The sequence below is a fragment of the Canis lupus genome, chromosome X (assembly GCF_011100685.1).
Source record: "Canis lupus familiaris isolate Mischka breed German Shepherd chromosome X, alternate assembly UU_Cfam_GSD_1.0, whole genome shotgun sequence".
NCBI lineage: Eukaryota > Metazoa > Chordata > Mammalia > Carnivora > Canidae > Canis > Canis lupus.
The window spans coordinates 40,687,205-40,706,264 of NC_049260.1; the positions used below are offsets into that span (position 1 = coordinate 40,687,205).

Genomic DNA, 19,060 nt, shown 5'->3' on the forward strand with positions numbered 1-19,060 from the left:
TATATTTCAAAGGAATGGCTCTCAGGTCTTTGAGAAAGATGTTTATGAGATTTAAGACTTACATATTCACAACCACCAGCCCTTTTTAGTAAATACCCTAAGAAAGGGAGGTCAGGGGCCTATTATCAGGTATTGGCTAGAACAAATGGTAAATTGTCCCAGGAGGAAAATTTTCCAGGCAGGAATTTTAATGGGGGCAGGAGGGTAGGGTCCTTCCAGAGACATGGTTTTGTGCTGCTAGAAGCCGTGCTAGAGTTCAGTCACGTCTCTTAACTGCAGGGATTTGGACGGAATTGTAACGTTCCACACTTTTCACTGGTGAGGGCTGCTTCCTGGCTCATATTCACTTACCTTCTTGTGTACTCATGGCCTTTCCTCTAGTGTGTGGAGGGAGGAAGAGAGGGGGAACTCTTCTTTTTCTTTCTTAATTCTGTCTTTTCTTCTAAGAGTGCTAAGCTCATCATGAGGTGCTGCCCTTTTGACTTCTCCTAAACCTAAAAGGCCTAACTCCAAGTACCATCACTTCAGGGGTTAGGACTTCAACATAAGAATTTTGAGAGGATATGAGTATTCAGTACATAATACTTCCTGTGCAGACTAAGATAGCAGCTCAGTAATTTCAGAGTTAAGAGTAGATACTTCTGCATTTGCAACAACTACTGATACAGTACTGATTATATTATAATTCATATAGTTGAAAATTTTCAAATACTATACATCTTATGTATCATTTCCATGCAAAACAAATTCGCTAAATTCCTTTAAGTAACAGGTATTAACTGTCTTTTTTTAAAGATTTTATTTATGTATTTGAGAAAAAGAGAGAGCACATGAGCTGGGGTGGGTGGGTGGAAGGGGCAGAGGGAGAGGGAGAAGCAGACTGCTAGCTGAGCAGGGAGCCCGACACCGGCTGATCCCAGGACCCCAAGATCATGACCTGAGCCAGACAGATGTTTAATCAACTGAGCCACCCAGGCGCCCCAACGGTTTTATTTTTTAATTTTTATCCAAACACTGGTTTGCCCCCTCCTTAATTTTCAGATAAATGTGCTTGCAAATGTTTGAACTTGTTATCCATATCTCAGGCAAAGATAATTTGGCCAGAATCTCGAACCCCAAGTTAATTCCCCGGGAAAGTACACATAAAGTTTTACGTCAAAGTTTTAAGGAGTTTCTGGTACAGCGAGATAAACCATGAACTGAAGCTTGAAGATTCTGCTTGTCCATTGCATTTGAGGCCTCGGTAGAGACAGGCCAACTCCTGGGCTTCTTTTCCCTACACCTATTCCTGGTGTTCCTGATCTTCTCACCCCCACTGTGGGAAGTGGATTGGTGCCAAGGTGACAGGCTGAAGAAGACCAGAGAATGTTTTTACCCTCTTTATGGCCTAAAGCAGAACTGACTGAAACCGCTCTTCATGTTCTTTTTTCTCCACTTTAAGGCCTGGATTAGATCCAGATCCCATTAGCCTGCTCTATGACCACATCCCCATCCCCTTTCACTGGCTCTTTCAAGTGCAAGGCAGCCCCAGCTTTCTTCTAACCGCAGGTATGGTAGAGTAGAGGATGTAAAAAGGAGAAACCCAGGACTGATGTGCCTCTGCCTCCTTTGTGTATAATTATCTTCCCACTCAGAAACTGGCCAACTTGAACAGTGACCTGACTAAATGTCCCCAAGAATATCATTTTGTTCTTGATCATTATCAGGGTCTCTCTTTTTTGAGGATGGAATGGAGAAGTGTGTGATTACCAAACTTAGTTATCTTTCATGTTTATTTATTAAAGCCTTGCACTATTCTAGGTGCAGGGGAAAAGAAGGGTGAGCAAAACAGATAATCCTTTCCTTCATGGAGCTTATGTCCTAGTGGAGGACTGGTAGAAAAAAAACCAATAAATATAATTCATATGTAGTGCATTAAAAAGGAAGCCAAGTGCTTTGGAGAAAAATAAAGAAGGGTAAAGAAGTGGTATTGGAGGAGGTGTTTCAGTTTTTAATAGATTGGTTACAGGATTATAGCCCAAAGATCACTGTACAGGAACGGACATGGACTGGTATTTAATACAATATAGATACTCCGGAAAGGGAGAGCAGGCTTCTGGTTGAGGAAAGTTTGACAGGTAGACAAGCAGAGAAGGTTGTCTGAGCAAAGGAGAATCAGAGGATATAGACAAGTCACAGCAAGTGCTTCAGAACTATTGAGGAATAAGGTTTTCATAAGAGATCAATAGGAATTAGGAATGAAATATAAGTTGTTATCACATAATAGTGACTTACATGAAAGATTTTTTTATTGGAGTTCGATTTACCAACATATAGCATAACACCCAGTGCTCATCCCGTCAAGTGCCCCCCTCAGTGCCCATCACCCACACACCCCATCCCCCCACCCACCTCCCTTTCCACTACCCCTTGTTCGTTTCCCAGAGTTAGGAGTCTCTCATGTTCTCTCACCCATTTTCTCTCCTTTCCCCTATGAAAGATTTTTCTAATACTGAACCATTTTTACTTGACTTGGGATAAATCCAACTTGGTTGTGGTGCTTTCTTCTTTTATAGGATTGATTTAATTTGCAGGGTTTTTTTCCCCCATCTATAGACGTGAATGAAATGAACCTAAACTTTTCTTTTTTGTTGTGTCTTTGTTTTTCTTACTAGGGTCTTGCTGAGCAGGCTAATAGCATGAGTTAGGACTGTTCCTTCTTTTTCTGTTGTCTTTAAGGGTCTGCATAAACCTGGGATAAATAAAATTGGAATCTGATTATAAAACCATCTGGGCCTGGTGTCTTTCTTTGGGGGAACACTTAGCCCACTGCTTCTATTTCTTTAGTAGCAGTAGCATTTTATTTAAGCTTTTAAATTGCTCTGGAGTCAGTTGTGATAAGTTATTTTTTAAGAGATTTGTTCACTTCATAGACCACAATCTCTTAAAACTTGTTGGCATATAGTCATTAATACTATTCTCTTAACGTTTGTTTATGGTGATATTCATTCCCCCTTTCATCCATACTGTTTGTGTTTCATTCTTCTTTCCTTGATCATTCTTGCCAGAAGTTTGCCTATTTTTTGTTGCCCCCCCCAAACCCCATATTTTTGGCTTTGCTGATGTTTTCTATTATATATTTAACACCTAAGTGGTTAATTTCTACTATTTATCTTTTTTCTCCTACTTTCTCTAAGCTTATTTATTGTCTAATTTCTTAAGATGGACATTTAATTAATTTTTGAGTGTTTTTATTATAGCTGCTTAAGGTTATACATTTCCTTCAGAGCTTTGCTCCATCCCAAATGTGGTACCTTAACATTTAATTCTAAGTATTTTAGATTTGATTATGATTTCTAATTTGACCCATAGGTTATTTAGCAGTATGTTTTTTAAAATTTTCAAGTAGGTAAGAATTCTTAAAATTATCTTTTGTTATTAACTTTTAATTACATGTTAGTCCCATATCACAGTCTGTAAGTTATCTCTTATTTAAAATTTGTTTAGGCTTTCTGATCTAGTACATGATTTTTTTAAAAAAGCTTGAATGCATCCTTAAGAAAATCATGAGTACACTCTTCTTGTTGGATGCAGACCTCAAGCTTATTCTCATTGTGTGGTTCAGATCTTAGATATTCTTGTTGACTTAATTTTTTTGGTCGCTTGACCGATCAGTAGTTGAGAGAAGCAGCATGAGAAGATACTGCTTAGATTTTAATCTGCCCGTTATGAGGGTTACTTTTCTATTTTATCCCCCCACACTCCACCACAGGGACTTCTCATAGTTTCCCCTTTTCTTGATGTTTTCCTTACTTGGTCCCTGTGGGGTTGATTTTGGGCAATAGGGAGCCAGCAACTATGCAAGTTCAGTTTCTTGGTAGAGACCAAACTGGAATACTGTACTTTTTTTTTATTAGAGATGTATCTATTTATTTGAGGGGGTGGGCAGAGGGAGAGAATCTTCAAGCAGACTCAGCACTGAGCACGGAGCCTGCTGCAGGGCTCAGTCTCACAACCCATGAGATCTTGACCTGAGCCAAAACTGAGAGTCGAACACCCAGCTGACTGAGCCACTCAGGCATACCTGTACTTTATATACACGCATCACCTGTAAAATCCTAGAAATAGAATTGCTTGGACACTTCTTTCTACATTAAACCTGTGTTGCCTCCTGTATTTTTCACTTTTTCTGGTGTATGGCACTACTAACATCCAGCGACATAGACCAGAGCAGTATTTTTTCAAACCCATTGGTGGGATAATAGAAAATATTAGGGAGCTTAACACAAAATTCAAGTAAGCATTATTTGTGAAGCTTTCATTGCTTTGGTATGTGTACATGCACAAATAAAAGTAAGTGTGCTGGGCTGTGCTGAAGAATCTACTAATGTGGGTTATGGTCTAAAAAAAAGTCGAAAAACACAGACCAGAGAACTAGGAATCATTTTGGATCCATCCTTCTGCCTTCCTTCCTACAGCCATTGAATTACCAAATTGACTGATTCTACTTCTTCAGTATTTCTCAAATTTATCCCATCTTCTTCTTCCCTCCTAACCATTGCTCTACTTCCAGGCCTTTCTGGATAAGTGCAAGTCTCAGATCCATGCTGTACCTCCTTATTCTTATCAGAGTAATCTTCCTGAAATGTAAATTTTTCTTATTTAAAATCCTCCTGTGGTGGGACACCTGGGTGGCTCAGTGGTTGAGCATCTGCCTTTGGCTCAGGGCATGATCCTGATATTCTGGGATAAAGTCCCACATCAGGGGCAGCCCAGGTGGCTCAGAGGTTTAGCACTGCCTTCAGCCCAGGGCGTGATCCTGGAGACCCAGGATCGAGTCCCACGTCGGGCTCCCTGCATGGAGCCTGCTTCTCCCTCTGCCTGTGTCTCTGCTTCTCTCTCTCTCTCTCTGTCTCTGTCTCATGAATAAATAAATAAAATCTTTTTTTTAAAAAAAGTCCCACATCAGGCTCCTGCAGGGAGCCTGCTTCTCCCTCTGCCTCTCTCTGTGTGTCTCTCATAAATAAATAAGTAAAATCTTTAAAAAATAAAGTAAAATCCTCCTGTGGTACTCTATTGCCCATGGATAACTTCTAAGCTTTATAGTATGGCCCCTACCTATCTCTCTAGCTTCATCTGCTCCCATACCAGTATCACTGGTAACCACCAAACCACTTTCAGTTTTCTTCATATTCTCTGAAAAATTTTATTTTGTTAATTCTTTCACTTTGGCCTGATGTGGGAAGGGAAGATCCTTTACTCCTGCCTGTTTTATGTGATGAACTCTAACTTGTTCATTCTCACTTTGTTAATGAAGTCTTTTTGTGTGTGTGTGTGTGTTTTTGTTATTTTTTTTTGTTTTTTGTTTTTTTGTTAATGAAGTCTTACACCCCTACCTCCCCTATCCCAGATGTCCCTCATCTGTGTTTCCAGAATATTCTAGGCATCTTGCATTGCACAACCAAGTTGTTTTTAAATCATCTGTTTAGGTTAGTGTTTACTTTTTTATAGGAAGAGCTGGTCATACTCATGTTAGTGCCTAAAAGGATACCTGGCTCATATTGAGTGTTCAAATTTTGGTTGAATGACTGATGAGCTGGAAAGTTAAAGTGCCTTTTCCAAGATCATGTTGCTCATAGATGACAAAATTAAGATTGGGAAACAAAGTGCCTCTTTTATTGCCTCGTGTTACAGATCAGTACTCCTTCTAGTACATTATGTAAAAGTAGATAAGAACAACACTTACTGTGCAATACTGAATAAGTCACTTTTAGCTTGGTAATGATTGAGATGATTAAATTATCCTTTGTGAATCATCAAAATTTTACCTACTGTATGGGAGTCTGTTTCTGGTTACATCGATAGTTTTGCATGAAATTTAATATTTGCAAAGAGGTAAAACAGTGCAAGTGGACTCAAAAGTAATTTAGAAAAATCAAAATGGCCTTTTGTGACTCTTAGAGGTCAGTAGAATTTTTAAATATATACTGTGACAAATTCCAGGCATACTGAATAAAAGGTTGTGTGTGCTTTAGTTTAGAATATCAAAAGATAGGAATGGTGGCGTTTCAAGAATTTCCATTGTAGGAAAGACTCAATAAATATTTGAATCTAACTTGCAGATGGAAGTTATGCCATATAGTGATTTTTGTACCTTCAGGTTCTTCCATTTTCTGTAGCATATTACAGAAATCAGTCAGAGTTTAGAAACTAAGACCTATGTGTCAGTTTATTGAAAAATAGAGAAATATATTTCAATGGGAGTGTATTTCCAATTTCAGAAGTTTTTTAAGAAGCAGTTGTTTTAAATCTTCACTCATGGAATATAAGAAACAACACAAATGAACAAACAAAAAAGACAGGCAAAAGACCAGACTCTTAAATATAGAGAATAAACTGGAGGTTACCAAAGGGGAAGTGGTTGAGGGGGGTGAAATAGGTGATGGGGATTGAAGAGTGCACTTGTGATGAGCACCAGGTGATGCATGGGATTGTTGAATCACTGTATTGTACACCTGAAACTAATAACACTGTCTTTTAATTATACTTGAATAAAAAAAATCAAAAAGTGAAGCATCAGAAAAAGAAAAAGGGTCAGAGCTGAAATATTCCTCAGTATCATCCAAAATGCTGTGTGTGTGAGAATTTCCTCAGTCATTTCAAAAAAGTCTCTATAGTTGATATGTTGAAACAGGATCCAAACAATATCCATTGTTTGGTTGGTATGTCCTGAGTCTCTTTATAACAGTCTCCTCTCCCTTTGTTCCCCTCATGCCTTTTAATATTGGAAAAAATAATTTGTGCTGTTCATTTTCTTAATATGTTGCAAAGTCGGTGAAAGTAGGAACTTATTTTAGCACCAGAAGTTGTGCCTGGCACCTAGTAGACACTTGACTAATATTTGTTGAATAATGTTAGTAATACTCAAGACCCATATTTTGTCCTTGCAGGTTGATCCAAAAGACTATATGTTCAGTGGACTGAAGGATGAAACAGTGGGTCGCCTACCTGGCCAAGTGGCAGGACAACAGTTTCTCATTCAGGACTGTGAGAACTGTAACATCTACATTTTTGATCACTCTGCTACCATCACTATCGACGACTGTACTAACTGTGTAATTTTCCTGGGACCTGTGAAAGGCAGTGTGTTTTTCCGGAATTGCAGAGATTGCAAGTGCACATTAGCCTGCCAACAGTTTCGTGTGAGGGACTGTAGAAAGCTGGAAGTCTTTTTGTGCTGTGCCACTCAACCCATTATTGAGTCTTCCACAAACATCAAGTTTGGCTGTTTCCAATGGTACTACCCTGAATTAGCATTCCAGTTCAAAGATGCGGCATTAAGTATCTTCAATAATACTTGGAGCAACATTCATGACTTTACACCTGTGTCAGGAGAACTCAACTGGAGTCTTCTTCCAGAAGATACTGTAGTTCAAGACCATGTTCCCCTACCTACCACTGAAGAGCTCAAAGCTGTCCGCGTTTCCACAGAAGCCAATAGAAGTATCGTTCCAGTATCTCGGGGTCAGAGACAGAAGAGCAGTGATGAATCATGCTTAGTGGTATTATTTGCTGGTGATTATACTATCGCAAATGCCAGAAAACTAATTGATGAGGTAAGGAGAGAGAGAGGAAAAACAGACACATACCTAGGTAGAAACACACCACACTTCCTGGAGAACTTCCATTCTTTTCAAACTGGCTATTAGAAATGCAGGCAATCCTTAAGTTATAGTCCTCTGCCCCCTGCAGATTTATCTATAAGCTGATTGCTTAGGCCTCAAAAGACTTTTCAAAGAAACTTTAAAAAATATCATTCAATTCAGTAAGCATTTATTAAACATTTACTATGTGAAGAGTTATTTCTATTACCCTATTTCATTGATTATAGAATGTACATTTGTTCTCCACATTTTTGCTTATCCAAAATGCATCTTACGGGATCCCTGGGTGGCGCAGCGGTTTGGCGCCTGCCTTTGGCCCAGGGCGCGATCCTGGAGACCCGGGATCGAATCCCACATCAGGCTCCCGGTACATGGAGCCTGCTTCTCCCTCTGCCTGTGTCTCTGCCTCTCTCTCTCTCTCTGTGACTATCATAAATAAAAAAAATAAAAAAAAAATTAAAAAACAAAATGCATCTTACAATTGATGGCAACTTAAAACTGATCAACTAGAGTATATGCTGGAGATGGAGACACATAAGCAAAATTCTCTACCCTCAGATAATTTCCATTCTTTATAATAAATGATTTCCATGGAAGTTTACAAAGGTAGTACTGCATACTAAAGCACAATCTTATTTAGTTGGGAATATTTATTTGGGTTTTAATTGGTTGGAGGGGGGAGTAAGAAAGACATTTAGGAGAACAACTTTTGGCCACTGGGGTGACTATGAGAACCACCTTGATATTTTTTCTTTGCCCTGTTGCTATGCAAAGGGGAGGTTGGTGTGTAAGAAGGAGGTGGGAGCTGGGTTAGGAAAGGTTGTGGGCTCAGGAGCAGGGACTCAGTGAGTTTGGGAAAAGAGTTCTTCTATTGGTAGCAGCTTTCACTTGAAAAATAACCTGGGGATGTAGAGATTAGGGGCTGCAGAAGCAGCAGTTCCTAGTGTTGGTGGGTGTGCTCCAGTGGGGAGGTAGCAGTGGCATGTATTGATTACCCCGTTAGTCAGATGTTCCTCAGAAGGAGTCCTCAAATTTAAAAATCAAAGTTCCAAAAATGAAGAAGTGAATGGGGAATTCATCAAGTCTCCTTTTTTTAATGGATTTTTTCAAAATTGTAACAGTTCTGTTGAAGATTATGGAGGGGGAAAAAACTAAATGACCTTCTCTCTGTAGCTGTACATCCTTCAATATAGAAAACCCATGTCTGAAATCTACAAAATATATCTGAAGTCTAGTTTTCAAAACAACAGAAGCCAAAGTATAATTTTAAGACTGTGATTTTTTTGTTGTTGTTCATGCCAAATCTCCTAAAAACATGCTATGAATCTGGTAAGATAAAGAAACAGTACTTCTGGCCTTTGAGCTATCTAATCTCATGTTAAACCAAGATCTGAGAGGTCAGCATTTTCATTATACTGTATGGTGACTTTTAAAAAAAATCTACATACAGTTCTCAGACAATGTAATTATTGAGGTTAAGCTCCTTTTTGGTAGGTAATGAGCAGTAGACATAAAGAATAAAATAGCATATTTAAAGAAAAAAAACATCAAAACAGTCTCCCTTCATGAGTCATCAGATGTTCTTAACCTTTTAGCTTTTGGTAGCTGATGTGTGAAATGGCAGCATTGTGTGCACTTGAAAGCAATATGACCAGGAAGAATGATGTTCTTTAGATGTCCTTCTGGATTAAAAGATAATTTAAAACAAAAATGCAACAACAGCAATAATAATATCTAACATTTATATATAGTGTTTGCCATTTAAAGGTATTTAAATGAAGTAACTCACTTAATTTAGAATAACCTGTGAAATAGGTGCCATTTATTTCCCCTTTTTACAGATACAGAAAATGAGCCACAGAGAAGGTAAGTAACTTGCGAAAGGTCATTCAGCTTGTAAACAGCAGAGCCGTGACTTCAATCCAGGCAGTCGGGTTTATAGACCATAGCCTCAGTCCTTAAGCATGATGCTAATCTGCTACCTCAATGGTAAAGGAAAGCTGAGAATTCCTGGTGAAACAGGAATGTGACTGAAAGTGTAGGGAGTCAAGGCAGATACTTACCCTTCAGCCTACAAAGGAAAAACCCTGGAACCCTTGGTTGGAGTTACCCTACCTAACTTTGAAAGCACAGAATTAAGGAATGACAAGAGAACCAAAAGAAGAAAATGCCAACTACATGTGAAGAGGGTATCAAACATGCTAAAAGATCACTGGCTTACATATTAAGGGAGATATTACATATTTTTTCCAAAAAATGAAGCTCAAGTTTCCAGGAAAATATGTATAGAAGCTACTTCATTCTGAGATGAAAAAAAAAAAGAACCACACAAAACTTCAGTCTCATATCATAACCCAAATACCTTAAGACAGCTTTGACTAGAACTGTGATTGCTAACTTTGGCTTTGTTAAACCCTAGGAGTATCACAGAATTTTGTTTCACATTGTTTTTATAAATTAACTGTATTATAATAGTTTTTTGAGATAGGAAGTCCAGAAAAGCTGGATAAACCAGAAAGCACATTCCAAAGGGAATCAAGATAAGTTACTGGGCCTTACTTTAAATCAGATTTCTTGCTTCCTCTTAGCTACATCACAAACATCCACAGGATAAATTAGAGTAAAAGTAGTTTGAATTGTTTGAAAGTAGTGTATTGCATAATTAAAGTTGAATAGTTACTGCTATTTCAGGTCTTTCAAAGTAGAAGAATTTTCATGAAAAATGAGTCTCCAGATATCTAGAGTGAGATATCAAAATAGATCAAGTTTTGTAATTTATTATTTGTTTTTGGGTAACAGTATTTTGAATAAATCATCTTTTGTCAGTTTACGTGTGTGACTATAAAATGAGAGGTATTGAGCCATCTAGAAAATTAGGAACAGATGTAGGATTATTTCTGATATTTTAAGTAACTTTGCAGTCATCACCTGGCAATGATGTTCATGCAATTTTCTGCTATTTTTTATGTATGTTTCTTTTTTCTGAGGCAGCATTGAGGGCTCTGAAAAAGGATTTGAGTTTGAATCCAAGTTGATGGAATGGTATGAGATAATATAGCCATAGGATGAAATACTATCAGCCATTTATGTGTGGGAAATATCAGAGAGACAGAACATAAAGACTCCTAACTCTGGGAAACGAACTAGGGGTGGTGGAAGGGGAGGAGGGCGAGGAGTGGGGATGAATGGGTGACGGGCACTGAGGGGGGCACTTGACGGGATGAGCACTGGGTGTTATTCTGTATGTTGGTAAATTGAACACCAATAAAAAATTAGTTTATTAAAAAAACTGATTTTATAGTGAAATAGCTGAGAAATATTCACAGTCAAGTAAGTGAAAATTTGTAGAATATTATATAAGTATCTGAATTTTTTAAGAGATCTAAGTCTGGAAAGTTATATATACTAAAATGTTAACAGTTATGGTTATTCTTAGGAATTGGATTAAGAGCAGGATTTTCTTTTCTTTTTTGTAGTTATATGGATTTTACAATGAACATGTGTTATTTCTGTAATGGGGGAAAAATAAAACTGGGAGGGTAAATGGAAGTATACCCTAATGGCATTGGCACCTTTGAGTGGTAGCACCTTGGTTCATATTTGTTTCTATTTTTTCATTTTTGAAGTGTTTTGTGTTGAACATATATGTTACTTTTATTTATTTAATTTTTTTACTTTGTTTTAAAAGATTTTATTTATTCATGAGAGACACACAGAGAGAGGCAGAGACATAGGCAGAGGGAGAAGCAGGCTCCCCACAGGGAGCCCAATGCGGGACTCGATCCCACAACCTGAGCCAAAGGCAGACGCTCAATCACTGAGCCACCCAGGTGCCCTATATGTTACTTTTATACTGAAAAATCCAATACGCTTTGCTAAAAAAATTAAGTGAATACTTTGCATTTTTAAAAACTACTTTCATTGTTATTTTAAAAGTTAATGTGTACTTATTGTACAGAATTGTAGAAATAAGGAAGAGTAGAAATAAGTTTAAAAATCATCCATAACAAAAGAAATCATCTATAACATACTATATCTTGAATAGTCTTTTTAGGAATAATTTTTCATTATTTTGTCTATAATGAGATTAACTGGGTTTAAATCACAATTCTGTTACTTGATAGTTGTGTGACCTTGAGTAAGTTTCTCTACCATTCTGTGCCTTCATTTTCTCACCTGTAAAATTAGGGTAATAGTAGTACCTACCTCACGAGAGGGTTAAACGTGTTATACATGTAAAGTGCATAAAACTGCCTGGCATACAGTAGGGCTCCGTAAATGTGGTCTATCACTATTGTGCTATACTACATACATTTGTATCATGCTTTTCAAAATTATTACATAAGCTTTTCTTCATTTTATGATTTGTTATATTTAATGATCAATGCTATTTCATCATGTGATGAATGTACCCTGGTTTACTTACTTAACCATTCTCTCCTTATTGGACATTTACAAGTATCACCAAACAAATGAGGCACTGCACACTAATTCTTAACCACAACTACCCTTCTGGAAAAATCTTGTATATGTGAAAACTTGTTAGAGCAAACGCCTTGAATTACAGTGATGATTCAAACAAAAATCACCATGCTGTGTCATATTTTATACAGAAAAATACTAGAATAGAAATATATTGTTTTAATCTCAGAAGTTCATTTTAAAAACCTAAATGAAATTTTATTTTCCACAGATGGTTGGTAAAGGCTTTTTCCTAGTTCAGACAAAGGAAGTGTCAATGAAAGCTGAGGATGCTCAAAGGGTTTTTGGGGAAAAAGCACCTGACTTCCTTCCTCTTCTGAACAAAGGTATGTTCTGAACGATTGGTGTACTTGTGTGCTTATCTTCTTGACATGTGATTAGATCTGCTCTTGCCATTGGCATTTCTCTTACATTGCCTTCTCTTTCTTGTTTGTTTTATGTTTTTTTTCCTATGACTATTCAAAAATGTCAAAATTTCACATCATTCAAAAATCCCTATATAACTAACTAGAAATTAGGCATTAGATTTTTTCCTATTTTGTCATCTTAGTACTTGAAAGTCACATTTTATTATTATTATATGTTGTTATTTTAGTTATTATTTTATTGTATTATTGTACTACAATGAGTGACTGTTTCGTTCTCCCTGTCCAGAGTTACAAAGCACTTTATAAGGATTCTTTCTGCTTTCAGTGGGCTTTGACCATACTGGAAAGAAAATAAGAAATACAAATAAAATTGTATACTCTTTTATGTATTTAATATGATTGATTAACTTCTCATCCATAAGTAGAATTGTTTTACCCAATGGGCAAATACCACCAACAAATTTCAAATACTGGAAATACATCTGCAAACAGAGGAACTGGAATTCATGTGCCCTCTGGAAGGGATATTATGTCTGCCTATATGTATTTTTTTAAGATTTTATTTATTCATGAGAGACACAGAAAGAGAGGTAGAGACATAGGCAGAGGGAGAAGTAGGCTCCCTTCAGGGAGCCCAATGTGGGACTTGATCCCTGGACCCAGGATCACGCCCTGAGCCAAAAGCAGATGCTCAACCACTGGCCACCCAGGCATCCCTGCCTATATGTATTTGAAGGTATACTGATTCTAGGGGACAGAGTTCTGTTTATCTGTCAGAACAGGGACATTGTTTGCTCAAGGCTCATCAGGCTTCTCTTTATTTGCCTGAGCAAATATGTAGAATAATATGCAGTGCAGATTGAGTATACCCTAAAAAGATGGCACATCTACATTTATATACTTTTTATGTATAAGTTGTAATAACTGCAAAACCTATATGAAAATGTTGGAGGAGGGTCGCCTGGGTGACTCAGTCAGTTAAGTGTCAGACTCTTAATTTCAGCTCACAGTCTCAAGGTGGTAAGAGTGAGCCCTGTGTCTGGCTCTGTGCTTAGCAGGGAGTCTGCTTGAAATTCTCTCTCTCTCCTTGCCCCACTATGTGCGCGCTCTCTCGCTCTCTCTCTAAAATAAATACATAAATCTTAAAAAAATATTGGAAGATTGTTGGGATCATTTTAATAACTAATGCTGGCTATGACTCAGCCATTAATATAGTATTTCATATACCATTTTGGTTACTGTAACAGTATGAGGGACTTGCTCTAACCCAGTGCATAAATCTACTCTAGAATATATACTGGAAATTATGACTTAGTACTTTTTATTTTTTTTTTTATTTTTATTTTTTTTAATTTTTATTTATTTATGATAGGCACACAGTGAGAGAGAGAGAGAGGCAGAGACATATGCAGAGGGAGAAGCAGGCTCCATGCACCGGGAGCCTGACGTGGGATTCGATCCCGGATCTCCAGGATCACGCCCTGGGCCAAAGGCAGGCGCTAAACCGCTGCGCCACCCAGGGATCCCGACTTAGTACTTTTTAAATTGAGGTATAATTAACATACAATATTACATTAGTTTCAGATATACAATGTAATGATCCAACAATTCTATACATTTCTCAGTGCTCACCAAGATAAGTGTACTCTCAATCTCCTTTATCTATTTGACTTCCATCCCCACACACCTCCTCTCTAGCAACCACCAGTTTTCTGTATTTAAGAGCCTGGCTTTTTGTCTTTTTTTCCTTTGTTTCTTAAATGCCACATATGAATGAAATCATATGGCAGTTGTTTCTTTCTGGCTGGCCTATTTCACTTAGTACTATACCTTCTAGTTTTATCCATGTTGCAAATGGTAAGATTTCATTCTCCCTCCCTCCCTTCTTTATCCATGTTGCAAATGGTAAGATTTCATTCTTTTTTATGGCTGAGTAATATTCCATTGTGTATATGGATATATTGTATATTGTGTGTATACACACACACACACACACACACACACACACCACACCTTCTTTATCCATTCATCTGTGGATGGACATGGCTTGCTTCCATAATTTGGCTAACCAGCACTTTGTTATTTCTTGTGTTTTCTATTTTAGCCATTCTGACAGGTATAAAGTGATATCTCATTGTGGTTTTAATTTGCATTTCCCTGATGATTAGTGATGTTGAGCATCTTTTCACATGTCTGTTGGCCAGCTGTATGTCTTCTTTGGGAAAATTTCTGTTTAGGTCCTCTGCCCATTTTTAATTGGATTATTTATTCTTTTGCTGTTGCATAAGAGCTTTATATATTTTGGATATTAACCCCCTCTCAGATATTCATTTCCAAGTGTCTTCTCCCATTCAGTAGGTTACCTTTTAACTTTATTGCTTTTATTTTTCTTGTCTGAGGAGACATGCCTAGAAAAAGTTTCTGAGGCCAGTGTCAAGGAAATTACAGCCTATGTCTTCTATTATTTTTACTGTTTCAGGCCTCACATTTAGGTCTTTCATCCATTTTGAATTTATTTTTGTGTATGGTGTAGGAAAGTGGTCCAGTTCCATTCTTTCAATGTCCAGTTTTCTCAGCAACATTTGTTGAAGAGACTGTCTTTTCCCCATTGTATGTTCTTGCTTCCTTTGTCATAGATTGGTTGACTATATATGTGTGGATTTATTTCTGGATTCTATTCTGTTCTATTGATCTATTTTTGTGCCAGTACCACACTATTTTGATTACCTACAGCTTTGTAGCATGTCTTGAAATCTGAGATTGAGATACCTCCAGTTATATTCTTTTTCAAGATTGCTTTGGCTATTCAGGGTCTTTTGTGGTTTCATACAAATTTTAAGGTTATTTGTTCTTGTTCTGTGAAAAATGTTGTTAGTATTTTGATAGAGGGATTGCATTAAATCTGTAGATTGCTTTGAGTAATATGGATGTTTTAACAATATTGGTTTTTCCAGTCCATGAGCATGGCATATCTTTCCATTTGTTGGTTTCATCTTCAATTTCTTTCATCAGTGTTTTATAGTTTTTCAAGTGTCCTGGCTTGTTTGATACAACTGTTTTGAAATGGGAGCATTCTGATGGAACCTTGAAAACAAGCCTTTAAACTCTCAAGAAGGGCAGCCCGGGTGGCTCAGTGGCTTAGCGCCACCTTCAGTCCCAGGTGTGGTCCTGGAGACCCGGGGTCCGGTCCCACATCGGGCTCCCTGCATGGAATGGAGCCTGCTTCTCCCTCTGCCTGTGTCTGTGCCTCTATCTCTCTCTCTCTATCTCTCTCTCTCTCTGTGTCTCTCATGAATAAATAAATAAAATTTTAAAAAATAAACTCAAGAGGTTTCAGACATTGAAGTTAATGTTATTAAGTTAAGTTATTAAGTGTAATGGACATCCTAATGTGTGAAGTTAGGGATGAAGTGAGTATATGAGTAGGTCTAAGTTAATGATTTATGTGCTCATGCAATGTTAGTGGAGTAGTTTCATAGAAATGCTCCAACCCCAAATATAATATCTGTGTTTAACACAACATTCCACATGGAAGAGGTAAAAGTAGAACTAAAAAAAGTAGAATTAAAATAAATGGGCCAATGTTACAGGAATTTCAGCAAATGAACATCATATAATTAACTTTTAAAACCAGAGATAGGGCAGCCCGGGTGGCTCAGCGGTTTAGTGCCGCCTGCAGCCCAGGGCGTGATCCTGGAGACCCGGGATGAGTCCCACATCGGGCTCCCTGCATGGAGCCTGCTTTTCCCTCTGCCTGTGTCTCTGCCCCCCTCTCTCTCTGTGTGTCTCTCATGAATAAATAAATTTAAAATTTTTAAAAAAATTTATAAAACCAGAGATATCCATAGGAAGTATTCAATGACTAATGAGGTCATGCCAAAAGGTCACAAGAACAAGCTTAAATCTGTTTCCACTGGCCAAATTTGGGATAATTTAGGTATAACAAAGAATAATGAAGAGAATTGATTTAACAACAGAAATCCATGCATCCATAGTGATAAAAAAGGAGGAGGAAGAAATAAAGGAAAGATCTTCTGCTCTTTACAGAATACTGTGAGCTAATAAATGTAGAAGGAATGATTAGACTTTGAAAATCACCATCTTCTAATCCCCAAGGTAATAATTAATTCAGTAAAGATTATCAGTGGATGCTAAAACTATTGGGGTAAAAGTTGCTAAGAAATAGGATATTTGGGGCAGCCTGGGTAGCTCAGCGGTTTGGCGCTGCCTTCAGCCCCAGGGCGTGATCCTGGAGACCTGGGATCGAGTCCCACGTCGGGCTCCCTGCATGGAGCCTGCTTCTCCCTCCTCCTGTGTCTCTCCCCCTCTTTCTCTCTCTCAAGAATAAATAAATAAAATCTTTAAAAAAAAAAGAAATAGGATATTTGTGGGACACCTGGGTGGCTCAGTGGTTGACCATCTGCCTATGGCTCAGGGCATGATCCTGGGGTCCTAGGATCGAGTCTCACTTGCATCAGTCTCCCTGCAGGGATCCTGCTTCTCCCTCTGCCCTTCCCTCTCTCCCTCCCTTCCTCCCACTCTGCTCTCTCTTCCTCTCTTTCTCTCAAATAAGTAAATAGAATCTTAAAAAAAAAACCTTTACATCAGAGACTTGGTGATCACTCCAATCAAACTTAGGATCACTGAAGGCAGGACAGCCTGACATTGTGTTTTTCAGTAAGAAATACACATCATCATCTATGAAGAGTTCTTCCTCAAAATACTTAATTTGAATCTAATCAAGCTAAGACTTCTAGTTTATCAGAAAGAAAGAAAATCTAGAGACATTTTAAATGACACTATGAGAACATGATGATTCAAATTCAAAAACGAAGACATTTCACAAAACAACTGGCCAGGGCAACAAATGTCCTGGAAAACAAACAAAAATGATGAGGGACTATTATGGATTAAAAGAAACATAACAATTAAGTACAATGAATGAACCTTCATCTGATTGAGATGTGGTGAACTATAAAGCTGTAAGACGTTTTTGGGGAAAACTTGCGAAGATTGTGAAGATGAAGTTGAAATTACTGTTAATATCCTTAAGTATGATTATCTTGTGGTTATCTAGGAGACTCATGCTGACGTGTCATGATGTCTTGCTACTTTCAAATGGCTCAGTGAAACAAAAAAAGCAAGTATAGTGTGGGATAAAGCAAATGGGGCCAAATGTTAACATTTGATGGGCGTAGGTAAAGGGCAAATGGATATTTATGTTTTTCTGTCAACTTTTCTTAACTTTTGCGATTTTTCAAAATAAAAAACAGAGGAAAAGTTTTTAGCTGCCCAATATTGCATTGACTGATATGGAATGATGAGCAGGCTGTCAGTGGAAATATTCTAGCAGGACTTGGGTCAATTGGGTCCTTATCTAAAAGTGGCCATCAGACATTCTAAGGAGGGTTTCTCAACCTCAGCACTATAGACATTTTAGGATGGATGATCGTGTGGGGTGGGGCTGTCCCATGCTTTTTAGGATGTTTAGCAGCATCCCTAGCTTCTACCACCCAGATGCCAGTGGCAAACACCACACTCCTAGTTGTGATAACCAAAAATGTTTCTAGGTATTGCCAAATGCCCCCTGGGGGGGGGCAAAATTGCTCCCAGTTTTATTTTATTTGTTTTTTTTTAAAGATTTTATTTATTTATTCATAAGAGATACAGAGAGAGAGGCAGAGACATAGGCAGAGGGAGAAGCAGGCTCACTGCAGGGAGCCCGATGTGGGACTCAATCCCGGGACCACGGGATCATGCCCTGAGCCAAAGGCAGACTCTCAACCACTGAGCCACCCAGGCATCCCTGCTCCCAGTTTTAAACCACTGTTTTGAGTCAAGGGTGAACTTATTCTTTTGAAAATACACTTTTATTTCAAGTACTTTGTACCTCAGAATCTCTAAATTTTCCTCTTCAGTTAAAGCTGTTATAGTTATTTACTTTCAATTAATAAAGCTTTTTGTCTGCTTAATGAGAGAATTCACTGTGTTTTCCATCTTGAGAATCTTCTAAACTTAACTAATCCTCAGAACTATCTAGGGTACTTGGAAAAATATAAATTTCCATCTCCCACCCCAGAAAGACTGATTAAAAAATTTCTGAGATATACCCTTGGGATCTGCATTTTAAAAAGTTCCCCAGATCGTTCTGATGATTAGTCAGACTTGGATTCCTTTGTTTTAGAGGGTCATTCTTTCATTTATTCAGTAAACATAGATGAAGTCTGAGATAGTGAAAGAGTCCAATGATAGAGGGCCTTGTAGGCATTGTAGACTTTGGCTTCTAGACTGAGATGAGAAGCTACTAGATATTTTTTGAAATACAGGTCACATGTAACCTATTAGTTTCAGATGTACAACATAATGATTCAGTATTTGTGTATATTGTGAAATTATCACCACAATAAATCTAGTTAACATCTGTCACCATATGTAGTTACAAAATTCTTTTTCTTATGATAAGGACTTTTACAGTCTACTCTCTTAGCAACTTTCAAATATGTGATACAATATTATTAACTATAGTCACTATGCTATGCGTTATATCCTTATGACATGTATTTTATA

General features: G+C 37.7%; 1 protein-coding gene across 2 annotated transcripts in view; it reads left to right on the plus strand.

The window, feature by feature from the left end:
- The window catches only part of RP2 (RP2 activator of ARL3 GTPase), a 53,191-nt gene that overhangs the window by 11,696 nt on the left and 22,435 nt on the right, over positions 1 to 19,060 (plus strand). For both annotated transcript variants that reach the window (XM_038587292.1, XM_038587291.1), the window contains exons 2-3: positions 6,930 to 7,595; positions 12,337 to 12,451. In XM_038587292.1, coding sequence (XP_038443220.1) covers positions 6,930 to 7,595; positions 12,337 to 12,451 — 781 coding nt within the window. The remainder of the gene's footprint in view (positions 1 to 6,929; positions 7,596 to 12,336; positions 12,452 to 19,060) is intronic.